The following is a 17,961-nucleotide window of genomic DNA, read 5'->3' on the forward strand; positions in this document are numbered from 1 at the left end:
TCAGAACCAGCACGTGTGTTCTCAGCCTTGCAGTGTGTGCTGCTGTTGACATCTGTAAGTTCTGGGCCTGCTTTCAGTAAACAGATAACCAATCATATGCCTTTAATCATTGAGATGGATATCACATTGATCATAGGAAGTCAAATGCTTCAGCAGCCTAAGAGGTTTCACTTCTCTTTCTAACCGGTAAAATTATTATGTCTTTGAGCAGGGGTGAACATGGTACCACATGTGGTTGAGACCCTGGTCCCTGTTTTACTGTCACTGAGGACTGGCAGCTTTTCACTTCAAGCCAGGCCTGTGAGAGTTAGACTGTAGCAGGGGCTCCTTGCGTCCTGATGTCCCTGCTTGCAGCACTCAGGGTCCTTCAGGTGGGCTCAGTCGGGGTGACACAACAGGAAAAACAGCAGATGTCTTTTTACATTTGCTGTTGGGCTTGATGCATGCCAGCGCTTACCAAGCTTTTGATGCCTTTAAACTCATGTAACCCTCACCCCAGGCTTGTGGGGTGGATAGTGTTACTATCCCATTTTACAGATGAGGAAATTGAGTTAGAAGAACTTAATGTCAGTTATCTAAGGACTGAAGCTGGAAAGCAGCAGAGCCCGGATTCACACCCGGGAAGTACATTCCCAAGGCCCAGGGCCCAGACTTCCAGGTCTTCTGGTTTTTGAGGAGATATTTGATTAATTTATGAAAAGATCATCGCTTGCGGCCTTGTTGGAATGAGTACCTTCTGGTTGTTACATTAGCCCCATTTAATAACCCTCCCACATATATTTTTACTTTTCTGTAATTTGAGCAGTTAACACCCGGATGATACCATGACCAGGGTTTTAATGATTAGAGGAATTACTTCAACTGAATTACTTGTTCACTTGATTGTTGCATGTATGTGTGTATGGCAAAAATAACTGTACGTTTTACCATTTTAACCACTTTAGGTGTAAAATTCAGGGGCATTAAATACTTTCACATTGTTCTGCATCCATCACCACCATCCGTCTCCAGAATTTTTCATCTTCCCAAATGAAACTCTGTATCCATTACCCAGTAACTTCCTACTAACTCCCTCTTGACAGTCCCTGGCAACCACCCTTCCACTTTCTGTCTCTTTGAATTTGGATACTCTAGGTACCTCATATAAGTGGAATCATGCCGTATTTCTCCTTTTGTGTTGGGCTTATTTCACTTAGCCTAATGTCTTCAAGTTTCATCCATGTTGTAGCATGCATCAGAATTTCCTCTTAAAGGCTGAACTATATTCCATCGTATGTATGTACCACCTTTTTATCCGTTCATCCATTGATGGACATTGGGATGTGTCTACCTTTTGGCTACTGTGAATAATGCTGCTATGACCATTGGTGTACAAATATCTGTTTGCGTCCCTGCTTTCAATTCTCTGGACTACATATCCATTAGTGGAGTTACTGGATCATATGGTAATTCTATGTTTAATTTTTTTCAGGTACCATTGTATTGTTTTTCTCATTTGATCTTGACCATCAGTAACTGTACATGTTAGCAAGTTATGCCTAACAAGCTTTTTATGATTCTCTTGATACTGCCACTGAGATTTGGTAATAACAAGCTTACATGTAGATGAACAAATAGGCAGGTTTTGGTGGTGGTGGATGGAGGGGGATTTTGTTTTTGTTTTTCTCTTAGTGATTGCTGTAGTGACCATGATACTCTAAAATTTCCTTGGGGGAGCAGTCTTTCTGGCTAAAAGGCTGGAACCAAGCATGCTCAGATGTGAGACTAATGATTTATTCAGTTCTAGTCTTGGGGGATGTAGTGTAAAAGGAATTCTGGTAGTTCACACAAAGTCATGCAAAGCTCAATAAAGATTTCAGCAAGGGAAGAACATTGAAAGGAAGGATTCCTCATACTAAAGAACTCTGCAAAAAAATTCAGGACCACTTTTAAACCCTCAGCCTTTTAAAATTAGCCCCAGGGGATCATGTTCTCTGTACTTCCTGGCAAAAAATATCTTCCAGACTCCCTTCTTAGGCATGCCACAGTGTGGCTGGAATGATGAAAATTATGCAAATTGGATTCTCCAGTTTTTATGTCTCGAAAGTCTCCATTTAGGTCCGAGTAGTTGACAGTGCGAGGAAGCCATCATCTAGTGTGCCTTTAGAAGCCTTCGTCAGAAGGAGCTCGTTGCTTTGGAATGAAATATTAAATTGAAGAGCTTCTTTAAAAACATTTGGGACTTCTGTGTGCCTGACCAGGATTATCTACTAGAGGGCAGGTTCTACTCAGCTCTCTGGCTTGGTAGCCCAGAGTCTGGAGTTTCTTGGGTATGCTTTTTATGATTCTCTTAATATTGTCACTGGGATTTGGTAATAACAAGCTTACACGTAAGTAAATAAATAAATAGGTAGGTTTGGGGTTTCCTTGTTTTATTTGGGTATAGTTTTCCAAAAGAATACACCTCTTGCTTCTTGTTGCAGTAGGAAAGGGATAGGGGCTACTTGCTTTGGGGTTGGGGAGAAAGATGGAAGTCTTCCTTCTCACCAGACTTGGAGATCATCTTGCTGCACCCTGGTCTCCACTTTCCTTAATAGCTGGTGCTTCTGGTTTCTAAGCCTTGCTGAGGTTCTGCAGGGAGGGCTGGCTGGCTTCTCCGCAGTAGCCACCCCGGAGCCTCCCAGTTATGAAGTTATTCCACCCTGCACAATCCTCTTGCCATGTTCATACTTTGTGTTTCAGGGTTAGAGAAATCTCCTAAATCCATAGGGTGTGGGGCTTGCATTTTTATTTCTGGTTTTCATTATTTGGGGTTAACTTGTAAAAGAAGAAAGCAATATAACATTTCTTTTCTAGCCTCTTGAAATCAAAAATTTCTCCCCCTACTTTTCTTCCCCCCTATTTCTTCCCTATTTTGTTTTTAGAAGAAAAGATTTGTCTGCCATTGAATAAGAGGTGGAAAGAAAGAGATGAATCATAAGATGAAAGCAACTGGGAAGAGATGCTTTTGCCATTTGCTTGTTGTATTCATAAAGCTGCAGCTAGAATATATTCTGACTGCAAGCCAGGCCCTGTGCTAGGCACCTTTTTTATATTATCTGTAATCCTGTCAATAATCTCGTAAGGCAGATACTATTTATTCATGTTTTGTCCATGAGGAGTCTGAAGCTCAGCAAGATTAAGGAGCAAGGCCAAGGAGCAAGGCCAAGATTAAGGAGCAAGCAATCCCTAGCTCTGTAAATGTCAGAGCCAAAATTCTAGCCCACATTTGTTGACCCCAAAGCCAATGCTCCATTTGTTACACATTACCTTAACACCAAGAACTCTCAAATACTCTCAAAAATGCAGTTTTCTCTCTCATTAAAAAAAAAATCTGGCCGGGCACGGTGGCTCATGCCTGTAATCCTAGCACTTTGGGAGGCCGAGGCGGGCAGATCACCTGAGGTCAGGAGTTCGAGACCAGCGTGGCCAACATGGCAAAACCCCGTCTACCAAAAATACAAAAATTAGCTGAGTGTGGTGGCGGGCGCCTGTAATCCGAGCTACTCAGGATGCTGAGGCAGGAGAATCGCTTGTACCTGGGAGGCAAAGGTTGCAGTGAGCCGAGATCATGCCACTGCATTCCAGCCTGTGCAACAGAGTAAGGCTCCATCTCAAAAAATAAATAAATAAATAAAAATCTGATATATCTGGCACGTGAATAAGCAGCCATGCAAGGAAAACCCCAAATAAATAATATAAAAATGTACCCTTGCCTTGCAGCAAGGGTGCAAATATTTGTCTGCTAACTCACTTGGCCTTTCATGGTCACTTTTAGTCTTCTAATACTATAGGAAGTTATTTTTAAAATTTTTTCTAGTCTCTAACATAATGATCAGCAGACAGTCTGATGATGCAATCTCTGTTATCTTCATTTTTCTGATGTAGTTTTGCCTTCCAAAAGCTCACACAAACACCTAGCTGGAGGGGTGTATTTCTGCCCACACGACTTTTTTTTTTTTTTTTTTTTTTTTTTTACATGTGTTAATACTCAGGGGCACCCAGGGGGAAACTCCACAGACTTTCTTGATTACAATATATCACCCTTTCTGTGTAACAACCATCTAATCACTTCCCCTTGCCAAGAAATGAGAAAAGTATTTGTATTTGGAAAACCAAGCTACAACACATGAAGCATGTTAAGAATGATTGTCTCCCCAGAATCCACACGAGCTTTCCCCATCTTAGTTTGTTTTTCTAAAGATAAAAACCACACAGCAGTGTTTGTAGTTAGATCTAACAAGTGCCCATGCTTGCGTAACAAGATTTCACTTTGGCTGTCTCAACTTTATAGTACGTAAATAATGTTGTAAGTAATCTTTGAAACAGTGTAACATGTGCAACCAGTGTTTTTTTTTAATACTTAAGAATATTTCATTATTTATTTTAAATGGTGATTTATGATTGATGGGTGTTTCACGTGCAAAATAATGTATTCCCAGGAACTCTCTAGGGAAGACAGAAGGACACACTGGAGTCTCACAACTCCTTCCCTTGAGCAGAGAGCTGGGGTCAGTTATGCAATTAAAAAACCCAAAGGGGAAATTCTTAGCTAAGCAGGTATTTAAATGATGCATGCCCATCCTGAAACTCAGATCTTCTCATGATGGAGTTCCATAACCTTTTGAAAGCATATCAAATCATTTCATTATTTTATTTCATGAAAAGGCAAATGACAGGTTGCTTCTCACTCCACTGCATGGGCAGTCCTAAGCCCTTGAAATGCTCATAAAGGTCACAGTGCCCAAGTTTAATGTCTTGGATGTGGAAAGAGAGATTGTAAGGGATCATATTGATTTGCATGAACTTTAAAATGCCATCAAACAGCACAGAGGTTATATCTTAAATGCAGCATTAAAATAGACACAGGCAAATAAAACCATATGTTTAAATGTGATGTTCGATTTGAGTATCAAAAACATGTGGGGTTTTCCCCCTTGTATCCAACTTTCTCATGAATCACTGGAGTTTCAAATCATCTAGTACACTTTTCTTCCTCTTACAGTTTTCTGTAGGACAGACTCAAGTCATGGAGTAAGTAATAACCGTAAAATTTTAATGAATACTCAAGCCAGTTTTCCTTCTGGTTGTCAGGAGCTTGCACTTTTTTAAACGATGGAAAACTAGACAGTTTAAGTTTCATGCAATATAAAGGTGGACTCTGTACTTCTGGTACCTCATCATAAATTTATATCTTCATGGGCTTCTCTTGGTATGTAAAATTATAATTTAGTTTGAGAGGTTGGCAAATTATGTCTATTAAGAGCACTCTGGACACTGCCACACATCATTCATATTGGTAAATTGGATGGATGATTTCCTTCTAACATAAAATGTCAAATTAATCTATGCTGGGAATTCCAGTACAGGCAAGGGACCTTAGCTATATCACTCAAGTCTGTTTTGATAGCATCCCAAATGCCACTGTTTTTATATTGAAAGCATACTTTATATGCTTTTGAAGTAAGAGATCTACCACCACTGGATTGCATGCAAGAAATGTTACAGAGAGAGGAATTATGTGGCGTTGCTGTTCCCAGTTATGCTTCAGAATTTCTGTTACCAAATCTGACTTTTAAAAATTGTATGAACTTTTCATAAATTTCACATAAAACTAATTACGGATTTTATAAAATTTTTATAAATTTTGTTTCAGGAAGAGATTACTTAAGTTTCTCCTAGGAATGGTAATTTACCCGGCAGACCAAATTGTAGCGCAGCAAATTGATTTGACCAATACAGGTTGAGCATCCCTAATCCAAAATTTTGAAACATTTTCAAAAGAAATGCTCATTGAAACATTTCAGATTTTAGATTTTTGGACTGGGGATGCTCAGCTGGTATTCTGCAAATATGCCAAACTCCAAAATAATCTGAAATCCGAACACTTCTGGTCCCAGGTATTTCAGATGAGAGTTACTCAACCTGTGATAAAATCAGATTATACTAATTTGAAAGAGTAGAAAATAATGATCTTAAATTATTTTTTATTAAAATGTGATGGAAAAAAATTAAGTGTACCAAAATTCTTAGAAGACCTTATATAACCTACATGAAAGTTCTGATTATTTGACAAAGCTGAAATTTGTCTTAAGATACAGATAATGTCTAATTTCCCAAATCAGTGGTTTGTGCTCCTTCATCCACCATGATGTGCAAATGGTACGTTCACACAGGTGACATGATAGGCTGTAGGTGACATGATAGGCTGTAGGTGACGTGCAGTTCCCAGCTGGTAGACCACGTTTAACTCAGTTTCTCTTCCTGGAAAGCACGCCCAAACACAAATGAGCGAGAATGATGTTGCAGTAGGAATAACCTTGAATCTTATGTTTTTAATAGTTACAAAAAAGTACTTCTTAAAAACGGTAATTTAACCTTTATAGTCAAAATATCTTGGGGTATATTCTTGAGATTTGCAGATCCACTGTACGCTGGTTCTCAGCTTCTCATATATGATGATGGAAGTGGCAAAAGCAAGGAATGGGGAAAGTAATATGAGCAGGAGACAATGAGACAAAGGGAAACATTAGCTCCAGCGGAAATGCCAGCGTTATGCTATTTTACATAAAATGTAGAGACTTTGTAACCACATAGGTCCATTTAACCAACTGCCGTTTTTTCCTAGAGTTGTCATATTTATTGCAACTACATGCATTATGAACCTTGCAAGACAATGTATGTTATTATTTTTGCTTTAAGAGATTAAGAGCAAGTCTTTGCTATTGTGAATAGTGCTGCAATAAACATGTGTGCATGTGTCTTTATAGTAGAATGATTTATAATCCTTAGGGTATATACCCAGTAATGGGATTGCTGGGTCAAACAGTATTTCTGGTTCTAGATCCCTGAGGAATTGCCACACTATCTTCCACAATGGTTGAACTAACTTACGCTCCTACCAACAGTGTAAAATCATTCCTATTTCTCCACATCCTCTCCAGCATCTGTTGTTTCCTGACTTTTTAATAATCGCCATTCTAACTGGCATACACCATGGAATATTATACAGCCATAAAAAAGAATGAGTTCATGTCCTTTTCAGGGACACAGATGAAGGTAGAAACCATCACTCAGCAAATGAACACAGGAACAGAAAACCAAACACCGCGTGTTCTCACTCATAAGTGGGAGTTGAACAATGAGAACACATGGACACAGCGGGGGAACATCATATACTGGGGCCTGTTGAGGGATGGGGAGCAAGAGGAGGGAGAGCATTAGGACAAATACCTAATGCACACGGGGCTTAAGACCTAGACAATGGGTTGATGGGTGCAGCAAACCACCATGGCACATGTATACCTATGTAACCTGCACATGCTACACATGTATCCAGAACTTAAAAATTCTGTATGTGTACTCAGATATTTGCTGTTTATAATGCTCTTCATTCCTTCCTAAAGATGCACATTTCCCTCTAGTGTCATCTCCTGTTAGCCTGAAGAACTCCCTTTAGCACGGGTCTGCTGGTAATGAATTTTTAGTTTTTGTAATTCTGAAATGTCTTCATTTCACCTTCATTCTTGAAGGATATTTTCACTGGATATTCTGGGTTGCACAAGTTTGTTTTCTCAGCACTCAAAGGATGTCATATCACTGTCTTCTGGTTACTGTGGTTTTCTGATGAGAGGTTCGTGGTTATTAAAATCATCCTTTCCCTGTATGTCATGGGTAGTTTTTCTCTGCTTTCAGGATTTTCTCTTTAGGTTTCAGCAACGTGACTACGACATCTCTAGGCATTTTGTGTATGTGTGTAGTTAGGCGTTTGGGGCTTGCTAAACTTCTTTAATCTGAAAATTTATTTCTTTCACAAGAAATAATAAATTTTCTTTTCAAAGAAAATTTTCTTTCAAAGGAAAATGTCTTTATTTATTTCTAAATTTTGGATGTTTTCAGCCACAGTTTTTTCAAATATATTTTTCTGCTCCATTTACTGTCTCCTTTCCCTCTAGAACTCCAAGTACCAGACCTTAGACCTCTGATATTAGCCCACAAGTCTCTGTTCCTTTTTTTAAGTCTTTTTTTTCTCTTTCCTTCAGATTGGATAATTTTCATTTATTTTCAAATTCACAAATTCTTTCCTGCATCATTCCCCCATTCTTCTGTTAAGCACATCCAGCAGCATGTTTAAAAATTTCAGATCTATTTGTCAGTTCTATAATTTCTGTTTTGTTCTTTTAGTAGTTTCTCTGCTGAGATTTTCTGTTTTGTTCATTGCAGGTATATTTTCCTTTATGTTAATAGCTACTTTAAAGTCTGATAATTCCAACATATGGGTTATCTTGGAGATTGCAGCATTGATTGTCTTCTCTTTGAGAATGGGTCACAGTTGTACATGTTATGTTGTGGAGAGCCTGCATCTTGCTGTATTCATTCAGAGAGTGTAAATATTTTTCTTCTAGCGGGTAGTTAACTTGGTTAAATTAGCTTGGTTGAAGTGGAGTAAGTATTGAATATTTATGTTAGGAATGACCTGTTTGCTATATTTTAAATTCAGATCATTTAGGTATCTTTTGGTTTCTTATAAGGTACAAGTGTTTTAAAAAAAAAAAAAAAATCACTCAAATGAGAATCAGAACACTTGGGTTCCAGTCTTGGTCTTAATAGTTGACTACCTAATTATTGTTATATTACAATTAACAATCATTATGTTATAATTAGCCAAGTATTGTTATTATGATTCATTAATTGTTATAATAAACAAGTTGTATCTCTTTGGCCTGTGGAATAAGAGGCCTGGTCACCCTTAAAGGTCCTTTTCCTATTTATGTCCTATACTCCTTTAATTGCTTAATATACGTATCTTGAAGTCTGAGTTAATTATTTAATTTTATAGGATTCAAAATGTTGATTTCATATATTATGTAGCAGAAAGAATATCCCAGTATTAGAAAATGTGGTCATGTATTATTGATATTTTTTCTTTTAATCTCAGATGGCCTTAAAAATACTTCACCCCTACTTTGCTTTATGCCTTAATGTTTCCTGGGCACAAGTTATGTCATTCAAAAAACAATAACTGAAAAGAATTTTATTTTTAACCTAATATTATATTTTAAATGTTTGTCTTTTAGGAAAAAGTGCTGCAAAGGATATAAATTTGTTCTTGGACAATGCATCCCAGAAGGTATGTAATATAAAAAAGATATTGTCTCACTTTATTCACAACTAATCATTCAAAGTCTATCAACTTTAGATGTTCATAGAATGTAGGTGTTATCTGTGTCTGATTATCTGTGCATCTGTCTGTGTATATTTTTTGGCATTAAATTTTTCTGATGCCAATTTTGTTATATGTAGCGTGCAGTGTCTGAATCATTACATGATGTGTTTGCATACATTGAGTCATTCTTATATAGTATTTCAGGTTTTATGATTAATGGGCTATAATCCCCCAATTAGCATTTTATACACAATTAGAACCAACCCTCTTCCTTTGACCTCTCTACCTGCTTTCTTTACCTGCCTTTCACCTGCTAAACTTTAAGTCCCTTTACATGACCATCAGCAAACAGTACCTGAGTGTTCAACCCAGCACTCAGATACAGATACAGGGCAAAGTAAGGCAGGGACCCAGCTCTCAAGTTGCATGCATTCAAGTTGAGAAGCCAGGATGGGGAGAAGACAGAATCAGAGAGACCTGGATTTTAATCATGCTTCTATGTCCTACTAATAGCTTTGACCTTGGGTAAGTTCAAGTTACTTTCTAAGCCTTAGTTCTTACAGGGTGGTATTAGTATGTGGGTCAAATAATGGTTTTAAGAATTTTACCACATCAAGCACTTGGAACAGAGGCTGGTTCTTATTACATGCTTGATAAATGGTGGCTGCTGTTATTGCTGCTGTTGTCATTGTTAGTAATAACTGCAATATGTGCAGTAGAGACATTCAAAGCAGAAAGTGTTCAGAGGGGACATATACACAGAGGCCCAGGGCAGTCAAAGAGGGTCTCGGAAATGAGGGGAGAAGTGAGAGCATGTTATCAAGGAAGACTGCCCAGGACTTAAACAAGTAGAAAGTAGAGGGCTACAGAGGGTTCCAGGCAAAGCCCTGACACAGAAAGCACTAAAGACTATTTGTTTGAAGGGCATGGGGTTAAGCTTGTTCCGGGCTGGGGTGAGGTGGGTGGGGAATGTGAAACAGTTTTCTTCACCTTTGCCCAAGAAGCCAGATCTCTATAGAAGATCTAGAGCCCAGCCAAGCTAATTCTGTTGCATTATCTCATAGAGCACCATTTTTGATCAGTTAGAAACAGATGAATCCCTCCCATTTATTGCTGTTTTCGGTGGAAGGATGGGACAGTTCATTGAACCATAGCTGTAACCTTTGAGAAAGCTGCCATAGGAAGGCTGGCTGGGAATCACTCCACATGTGATGGTTGATGTGGTCTTGGGTTTCATTAAGCTGAATTTCTCTCTGCCAGTCAATTCTGTTGGTTATAGCATGATGGGTAAACCCACAAAAGTCACAATAATTGCATTTCTTTCTATACCAGCTTTTCTCAGTCACCAGCTGTGTCCTTTATGTTGCAGTTTGGCAGACTGCAAAGAAAATTAAGGTTAGGCCCTTTGGTTTAAGATCTTATCTAAAGACCTTGCCCAACCTAATTAAAAACACAGTGCATGGATACCACATACTTAGAGTGTCTTTCAATGTTAGTGGTTTCAAACATCCAGGCCTTAAAACTAGTCTCCCTCATCCTAAAGAGACTACAGCACCTATAATTTAACATAACCCAGAACTGAATATTTTCAGGAAAAGTGGTCACACATGCTGAAAGTTGTTTTGCCAGAGCTAATTCTCTGCTCTGTTGCTTTTTGCTATAACACTTTTCATAGCAGATTTGTTTTAATCTGTGGGGAAAAGTCAGTGATTGTTTCTTTTACTGAAGAAATCTTTAGTCATAATTGTTTCTATCATCAGAGAATGCAAAGTACAAACGCAGGATTTCAGAAAATATTGTATATTAGGGTTCTCCAGAGAAATAGAACCAATTTTTACTTTGATTTTCTATGTATGGAGAGAGAGGGACAGACTGAGACTGAGTGAGAGATTGAGACTTTTTTAAAGGGATTGGCTTATGAGATTGTGGAGATGAAAGTCCAAAATCTTCAGTGTAGGCTGGCAGGCAAGAGATCCAGGGAGGAGTTGCAGTTGGAATCTGCTGGCCAGAAGTCTCCCTTAGATTGGTGGGGTGTGGGAGGGGAGGCCAGGTTTTTTCTATTAAGACCTTCACCTGATTGGATGAGGCCCACCCACATTATGGAGGGTCATCTGATTTACTCAAAGTCTACTGATTTCAATGTTAATCTCATCTAAAAAATAACTTCACAGAAATACGTAGAATAATGTTTGACCTAATATTTGGATATTTTGGCCTAGCCAAGATGACACATAAAATTATCACAAATCTACTCCTTGTCAACTTGGCACCCATAGGCATCTCTTTAAACCATACCTAATCTCCAGATAAAGGCAATAACAAAGTTGTATGTTCATCTGACATGCTACAACTATGCCGCATGAAACACACTAATCCTTTCCCCAGAAGAGGGTACGAAGTCCTGGGGTACTGGACCTTTCCAGCATCTCCTTGATATGCTTTAATGTAAATACTGTGATGTAAAGTTAACAGTATTTAAATACTGTGATATAAAGTCACTACATCTTATGACATATGATAAGAAGATAAAAGAAGAAAACAAAGATTGGCATGCAGGTGCACACACACACACACACAGACATGGAAATAATCCATGGAAAGGTAAGAAATACCCATGACAATTTACAGTGCTTTTTTCTGTAACTTGTCACATGGTCATAGCTGATACATGTAACCTGCCACCTTCTACTGCACAGCCCATATTCCCTTTGCTCTCAGCAAGCACCTCGCCTGATCGTGGTTCTTTCTCTACCTGGTAAGATGACTCACACCTTCATTCCTGAAGGATCTGAGGTGTTAGCCTTGCCTGAATTGAGTTGTTGTCTTCTGTTGACTTTTTAATCACAGGGTGGGACAATACTAAGGGACCACCTAAGGTGTTTCTGGTGTTCTAGAAATTCTTCCTTCCCTCTGTTGTGGAGTAACAGTACTTTCCCCTTGGTAGCCAGGATCAGTCACCCCAGCTAGAAGAATAACTCCCTTTTTTGCCTGCTGATGCAGAGGCATGAGGAGACCAAAGTAGCCAGGTGGCACCTTAAATTTCAGTTCAATGGAATCATTTTTGCCTCTGTTGCTAGAAGTATTCCTCCCTTTGAAACTAAGCCCTCTAGGCCAATATAACATAAAGTTATAGGAACAGGAAGCAAAAATTTTGCTAGTGGATCAGTAGGGGTAACAGTGAGTGGTGCCACTCCCATTTCCACCCCTTGATTCTGGGACCTGTGAATCCTGGTTATGGGACAACCATACCATATGTTGGATACTGATTCAGAGCATATACATCCTCCTGGTGAACCTGACTCCAGACTAAATAGCTGGGTACCATGGCCTAGCCAAGTTGACATGTAGCACTAACATCACAGATGGCAAAAAGAAACTAGAATGTCTAAAGAAATATGTTAACTAATGAGTGGAAGCTATAGTTTTTAAGCATTGCTGCCTCGTATTTGTTGCTCTAAGTCAGGGCTCAGTCAACTGTGGCCTGTGCCCCAACTCTGATTCTGTAAATGAAGGTTTATTGGAACACACATCAAACCTATTTATTTCAGTAGTATGTGTGACTTCTTTTGCACTACAACAAACTACAGCATAGTTGAGTAGTTGCAAAAGAGATCTACAAAGCCAAAATATCATCTGGCCCCTTAACATAAGTTTGCTGACCCCTGCTAGAAGTGATATCTTGATTGGCCGGGTGATAGGATGATCTGACTTGTTCTAGTTCAGCAATTATTAATTCAGCATAAATTGTGGGAAGGGGGCAGTGCTGGTTTCTTGAGGGGACATGGTCCCTGCCAGGTAGCTGAGCAGTCATAAGAACCAGCAGCAAAAGAAGCAGAAGAGCAGGTAAAGCTTGTACTGTGCATCGGGCACGGTACTTAATGGCATCATCCAATTTAATCTTCATAAAAGCACCAAGAAGCGTGAGTATTACTATCTTTATTTTGTAGGAGAGGAAGCTGAGGCATAAAGAACCCAAGATCACAGGGATAGTGGCAGAGACAGGAGGGTTGGCCCAGAACCTATACTGTGCACCCTAAAGCTACATACTTCCTGGAACAGGGCCTGGTACAGAGTAAGCATTCAGTAAATGTGGAAGAGTAGCCAGCCACGGTGGCTCACGCTTGTAATCCCAACACTTGGGAGGCCAAGGTGGACGGATCACCTGAAGTCAGGAGTTCAAAACCAGCCTAGCCAAATTAGCGAAACCCTGACTCTACTAAAAGTACAAAAATTAGCTGCGCCTGGTGTCTGACACCTGTAATCCCAGCTACTCTGGAGGCTGAGGCACGGAGAATCTCTTGAACCAGGGAGGTGGAGGTTGCAGTGAGCCAAAATTATGCCAGCGCACTCCAGTCTGGGTGACAGAACAAGACTCCATCTCAAAAAAATAAATAAATAAATATAGCAGAGCATGGGAATAAAAGAGGTATAGAGTCCCGTGGGCGGTGAGAAGATAGACAAACTAAACTCTGTTGAGGAGGTCAAGGAAGGCTTCTTTAAGGGGTGGCATTTATATCAACACTTGAAAAGCTGGATACGATATCAACAATTATAAAAGGATGTTGCAAGAGGTAAAAACAGAATAAACAAAAGTATGAAGGTGAGAAGGGCAAGGATGTGAATAACGGAGGGAGAAAAAGAGACGTTAGTTTTGCTGCAGTATAGGAACTTACAGATAAGTCTCAAGGTTAGAAAAGTCTCACGGATATAATGCCAGAACTTAAATACAAGAGTGAACCATTTATATTTCATGTTCATTAGTAGCAAGTGTAAAGGTTTTTAAACAAGGGGACGGCGTACACAGTGCTATGCTTTGGGAAGGTTAGCCTGGCAGCGTTATCCCAAATGGATTTAATCTTGGGATGGTAAGAATCTTGGGATGAAGATCTTGTTTACGAGGGAGTTTCTGAAGGTCTGAGTTAGAATGGTGCCAAAAGAAACAGGACAGAGAGGATAGAACATAGATACGTTGTAAAGATGAAAGCTACATGACTGAAAGCTGGTAGGCTCTGGGGAACAAGCATAAAAAATGGAGGACTGAATAAATTCGTTAATCTTGCTTCCTCCAGAAAATGCACAAAATGGGAAGGGCAGGAGGAGGTGGCGGGAAAGATTCACAAAAGACATAAACCCATGAGTACAAACTTGGAAGAGGAGATAATAGCAACAAAACTTTGGAAGCTCCAGAACAGAGAGGGAGGTGGTTAATAGCTTAGCACATTCGGAAAGGTTGAATTCTAGCCAGCTTAAGGAAACCAAGGAACAACCCCAATTTATACCAAAACAAATAGTAATCAGTAACACTACAAATAAACTAGAAAAAGGGGTAAAAGTAATGTGAAAACAGGATTGATTAAAAGTTTAAGAAGAAGTCAGACTCCCAGATCTTGTCCTCTACTCCATACAGACAGGATATTGCCTTTTCCACAACCAGGCAGAAGACAGCAGGTATATTTTCTAAGAGAGTACACCAGAGGTTCAAGGATCTGAAGGAGACCAGTCAGAGCTGAAAATGAATGCCCAATACTGAAAAAGGAGGGTTTCGGTAAATGCTCACATATTGAATTTTGAAGCCCCCAGCCTTCTCCCTTCACTTGAGTTCCAGAATGAGTTCACTCTCAGGCAAGGATTTGGAAATGTCTTCTCTGGGCATTCTAGACAACCCAAGGAAGAGGTCTGAAGAAACTGAACTTGTAATGCACTGGCCAAATCACTTACAGTGATACCCAGATGTCATAAAATCATAAAACCATATGCAAACAGATTCTATTAATCTGTTTTAAATATACCATGAATAAACTAGAGCAGCCATCTCAGGATCATCAGATATTAGAGGGAAACTACCATTTGGCCCAGCAGTGGTATATATTCAAAGGAAAATAGATCATTATACCAAAAAGACACATGTACTTCTATGTTCATCACCATGCTATTCATGATGGCAAAGACATGGAATCAGCCTAGGTGCCCATAGTAGTGGATTGGATAAAGAAAATGTGGTACATATACACCATGGAATACTACACAGTCATAAAACAGAATGAAATCATATCTTTTGCAAAAACATGGATGGAGCTAGAGGCTATAATCCTTAGCAAACTAATATAGGAAGAGAAAACCAAGTACCACATGTTCTCACTTATAAGTGGGAGCTAAACATTGTGCACACATGGACATAAACATAGGAACAAGACACTGCAGACTAGTAGTGGGGGGAGGAAATAGTGGGAGGGTTGGAAGGTGAGTAGTCAGGGGGAATAATGGGAGGGTTGGATGGCGAGATTGAGGAAGTTTTCCAAGCACGAGAGCAAGAGATCAAAGAAATGAACAATAGGAAAGAAAAGATGAGAATATTACACATAAAGTCCAGGGGATGCAACATCCAAATAATTTAAAATTCCACACAGAGGGAGTAAGTTCTTAAAGATATAATTCAAAAAAAGTCTTCAGAATTGAAGGATATTAATTTCCAGATTTAAAAAAGGGTTTACGAAAGATTGAAGTGGTACCATATAAGTCCTAAAAATTTTTAGAGAGGAAAAAAAATGTGATTCATACAAAAGCTCAAGAATTCGAATCTCACAGGACTTCCCTACAGCAGCATTGAAAAGCTGGAAGACAATGGAACAATGCCTTCAAAATTCTGAGGCAAAGTTTTCCAACCTAGAATTATATACACGGACTATCAGTAGTGATCATAAGGGTTGATAAAGTATATTTTAGACATGCATGATCTCAAAACTTTTACCTCTTTTATGACATTTTTCAGGAAGCCATTGGAGAATATTCTCCACTAAAATGAGGGAGTAAACTGGAAGAGAGAAAGACATGGATATATTGTTTGGCTGTGTCCCCGCCCAAATCTCACATCGAATTGTAATAATCCCCATGTGTGAAGGGCAGGGCCAGGTGGAGATAATTGAATCATGGGGGCAGTTTCCCCATACTGTTCTCATGGTAGTGAATAAGTCTCACAAGATCTGATGGTTTTATAAATGAGAGTTCCCCTGCACAAGCTCTCTCTTTTCTGCAACCATGTAAGACATGACTTTGCTCATGTGCCTTCTTCCATGATTGTAAGGCCTCCCCAGTCATGTGGATCTATGAGTCAGTTAAACCTCTTTCCTTTATAAATTACCCAGTCTCAGCTATGTCTTTATTAGCAGTGTGAGAACAGACTAATACATGTGAGATCCAGGAAACAGGAATCCAACAAAAGAGAGAGGGAGGTGATGGGCATCCTGGGTTCATGGTGAATGCGCATTCCTGGAGGCAGCTATAGGCTGGGCGTGGTGCTGGTAATCCCAGCACTTTGGGAGGCTGAGACAAGAGGATTACTTGAGGAGTTCAAGACCAAGAGTAGTAGCTGCTGTGCAGCAGACCTACAGAGTCCTAATTAGAGCAAGTTGAGATTAATTTGAAAAAATGTCTATAAGAAGAGATTTGCAAAATTGAGGCTATCTCTGGTGATGAATCAGTGATCAATTTGTAGAAAACTGAATATGTAGATTGAAGTTGTCCAGAAACAGAGCCTTCACCACTTATTTAACGGAAAGCAATTAATATGAAGAATTGCTAACTAGTAATTGAGAACCAAAAATGCAAAGGAAAACTAAGTATCATTGAGGTAACAACTGCAGGAAGCAGCTACCGCCTCTAGGCTAGGGAAACAAAGAGAAGATATTGGGCCAGTGAAAACTTCGAAGTTTGGAGGGCCCAGAACTCTGAGGAAGAGGTACTGACTAGCAAGCCCTATTTCTCAGAACTCAGAGGAAGTTACTAGTGGATCAGAGACCCAGACCTTTGAGGAGGGGCTACCAGATGGCTGGCTGGTGCTGATATCTCTGAAATGGGATACAGTGAGGCTGATTTTGCAAGTGTTAGAAAAAAAACAAGCTGGATTTTGCTGCTACTGTTTTCTTTTTGGTAGACACAGGAGCTCACTATGTTGCCCAGGCTAGTCTTGAACTCCTGGCCTCAAGCCAGCCTCCTACCTTAACCTCTGGAGGTGGCACATGCCACCATGCCCGGCTTGCAGCTGCTATTGAAACAATCTGCTAGTGGGATAGAAGAGAAAAGCTGATATTAGGCTTTCATGAATAGGAAGCCCAGGAAGCAAAACAGAAAAAGGCAGATATCCTTTCTTCCTCTTCCAGCCTCCCTGTCTGTATCTGTCTGTGTCTCTATGTGTGTCACTGTCAGAAACGAAGAGGCTGGCAACTGACAAAGGAGGAATGTGGTCTCCAGAGCCCAAGTCACAAAGTAGTCCATGGAAGAAGAAGGTGGGTGTTTGAAGTTAAGAGAGAAAGCTCAGTAACTGGCACCCCAAAAATATACAAGATAATTCTTTTAATTCCAAAGAAGACCAAAAGGTCTTCAAGAAGGTATAAGTAATTCAAGCATACTTCCAGGCTCAGCAAAGAATAGCTTTTATGTTGTCATTATGGTGCAAATACTAAAAATTATCACACCAAAATTTCATCATAACTGTATTGGCCAGATGGAGGGAATAAGAAGTTACGGATGTGACTGGAGGAGACAGGAGGCCATGAAAAAGTTAAATGCATCTCTTGTGTTACTGGAAGTCAATAGAGAGGATTTAAAATAAAAATAAAGAAGCAATGCAAGTCAGCTATTTAGAGATGCAAAAGTGAATATAGAAAGAATCAGAAGAGTTGAAAGCAGTTCCTCAGGGAAGCAGAAATGGTAGGAGAGACAGGGAACTGCCTTATTAGGCACCGTGATCAACTCAAACACTTTGACAGCCTCTCTGCCTC

The 17,961-nt window shown here is 39.6% G+C and overlaps 1 protein-coding gene across 2 annotated transcripts in view; it reads left to right on the forward strand.

Annotated features, from left to right (window-relative positions):
• Positions 1–17,961, forward strand: part of CCBE1 (collagen and calcium binding EGF domains 1) — a 295,390-nt gene that overhangs the window by 211,471 nt on the left and 65,958 nt on the right. For both annotated transcript variants that reach the window (XM_063639432.1, XM_055297498.2), the window contains exon 3: positions 9,096–9,148. In XM_063639432.1, the coding sequence (XP_063495502.1) occupies positions 9,096–9,148 (53 nt within the window). The remainder of the gene's footprint in view (positions 1–9,095; positions 9,149–17,961) is intronic.

Source organism: Symphalangus syndactylus, chromosome 1 (genome assembly GCF_028878055.3).
Source record: "Symphalangus syndactylus isolate Jambi chromosome 1, NHGRI_mSymSyn1-v2.1_pri, whole genome shotgun sequence".
NCBI classification, from domain to species: Eukaryota; Metazoa; Chordata; class Mammalia; order Primates; family Hylobatidae; genus Symphalangus; species Symphalangus syndactylus.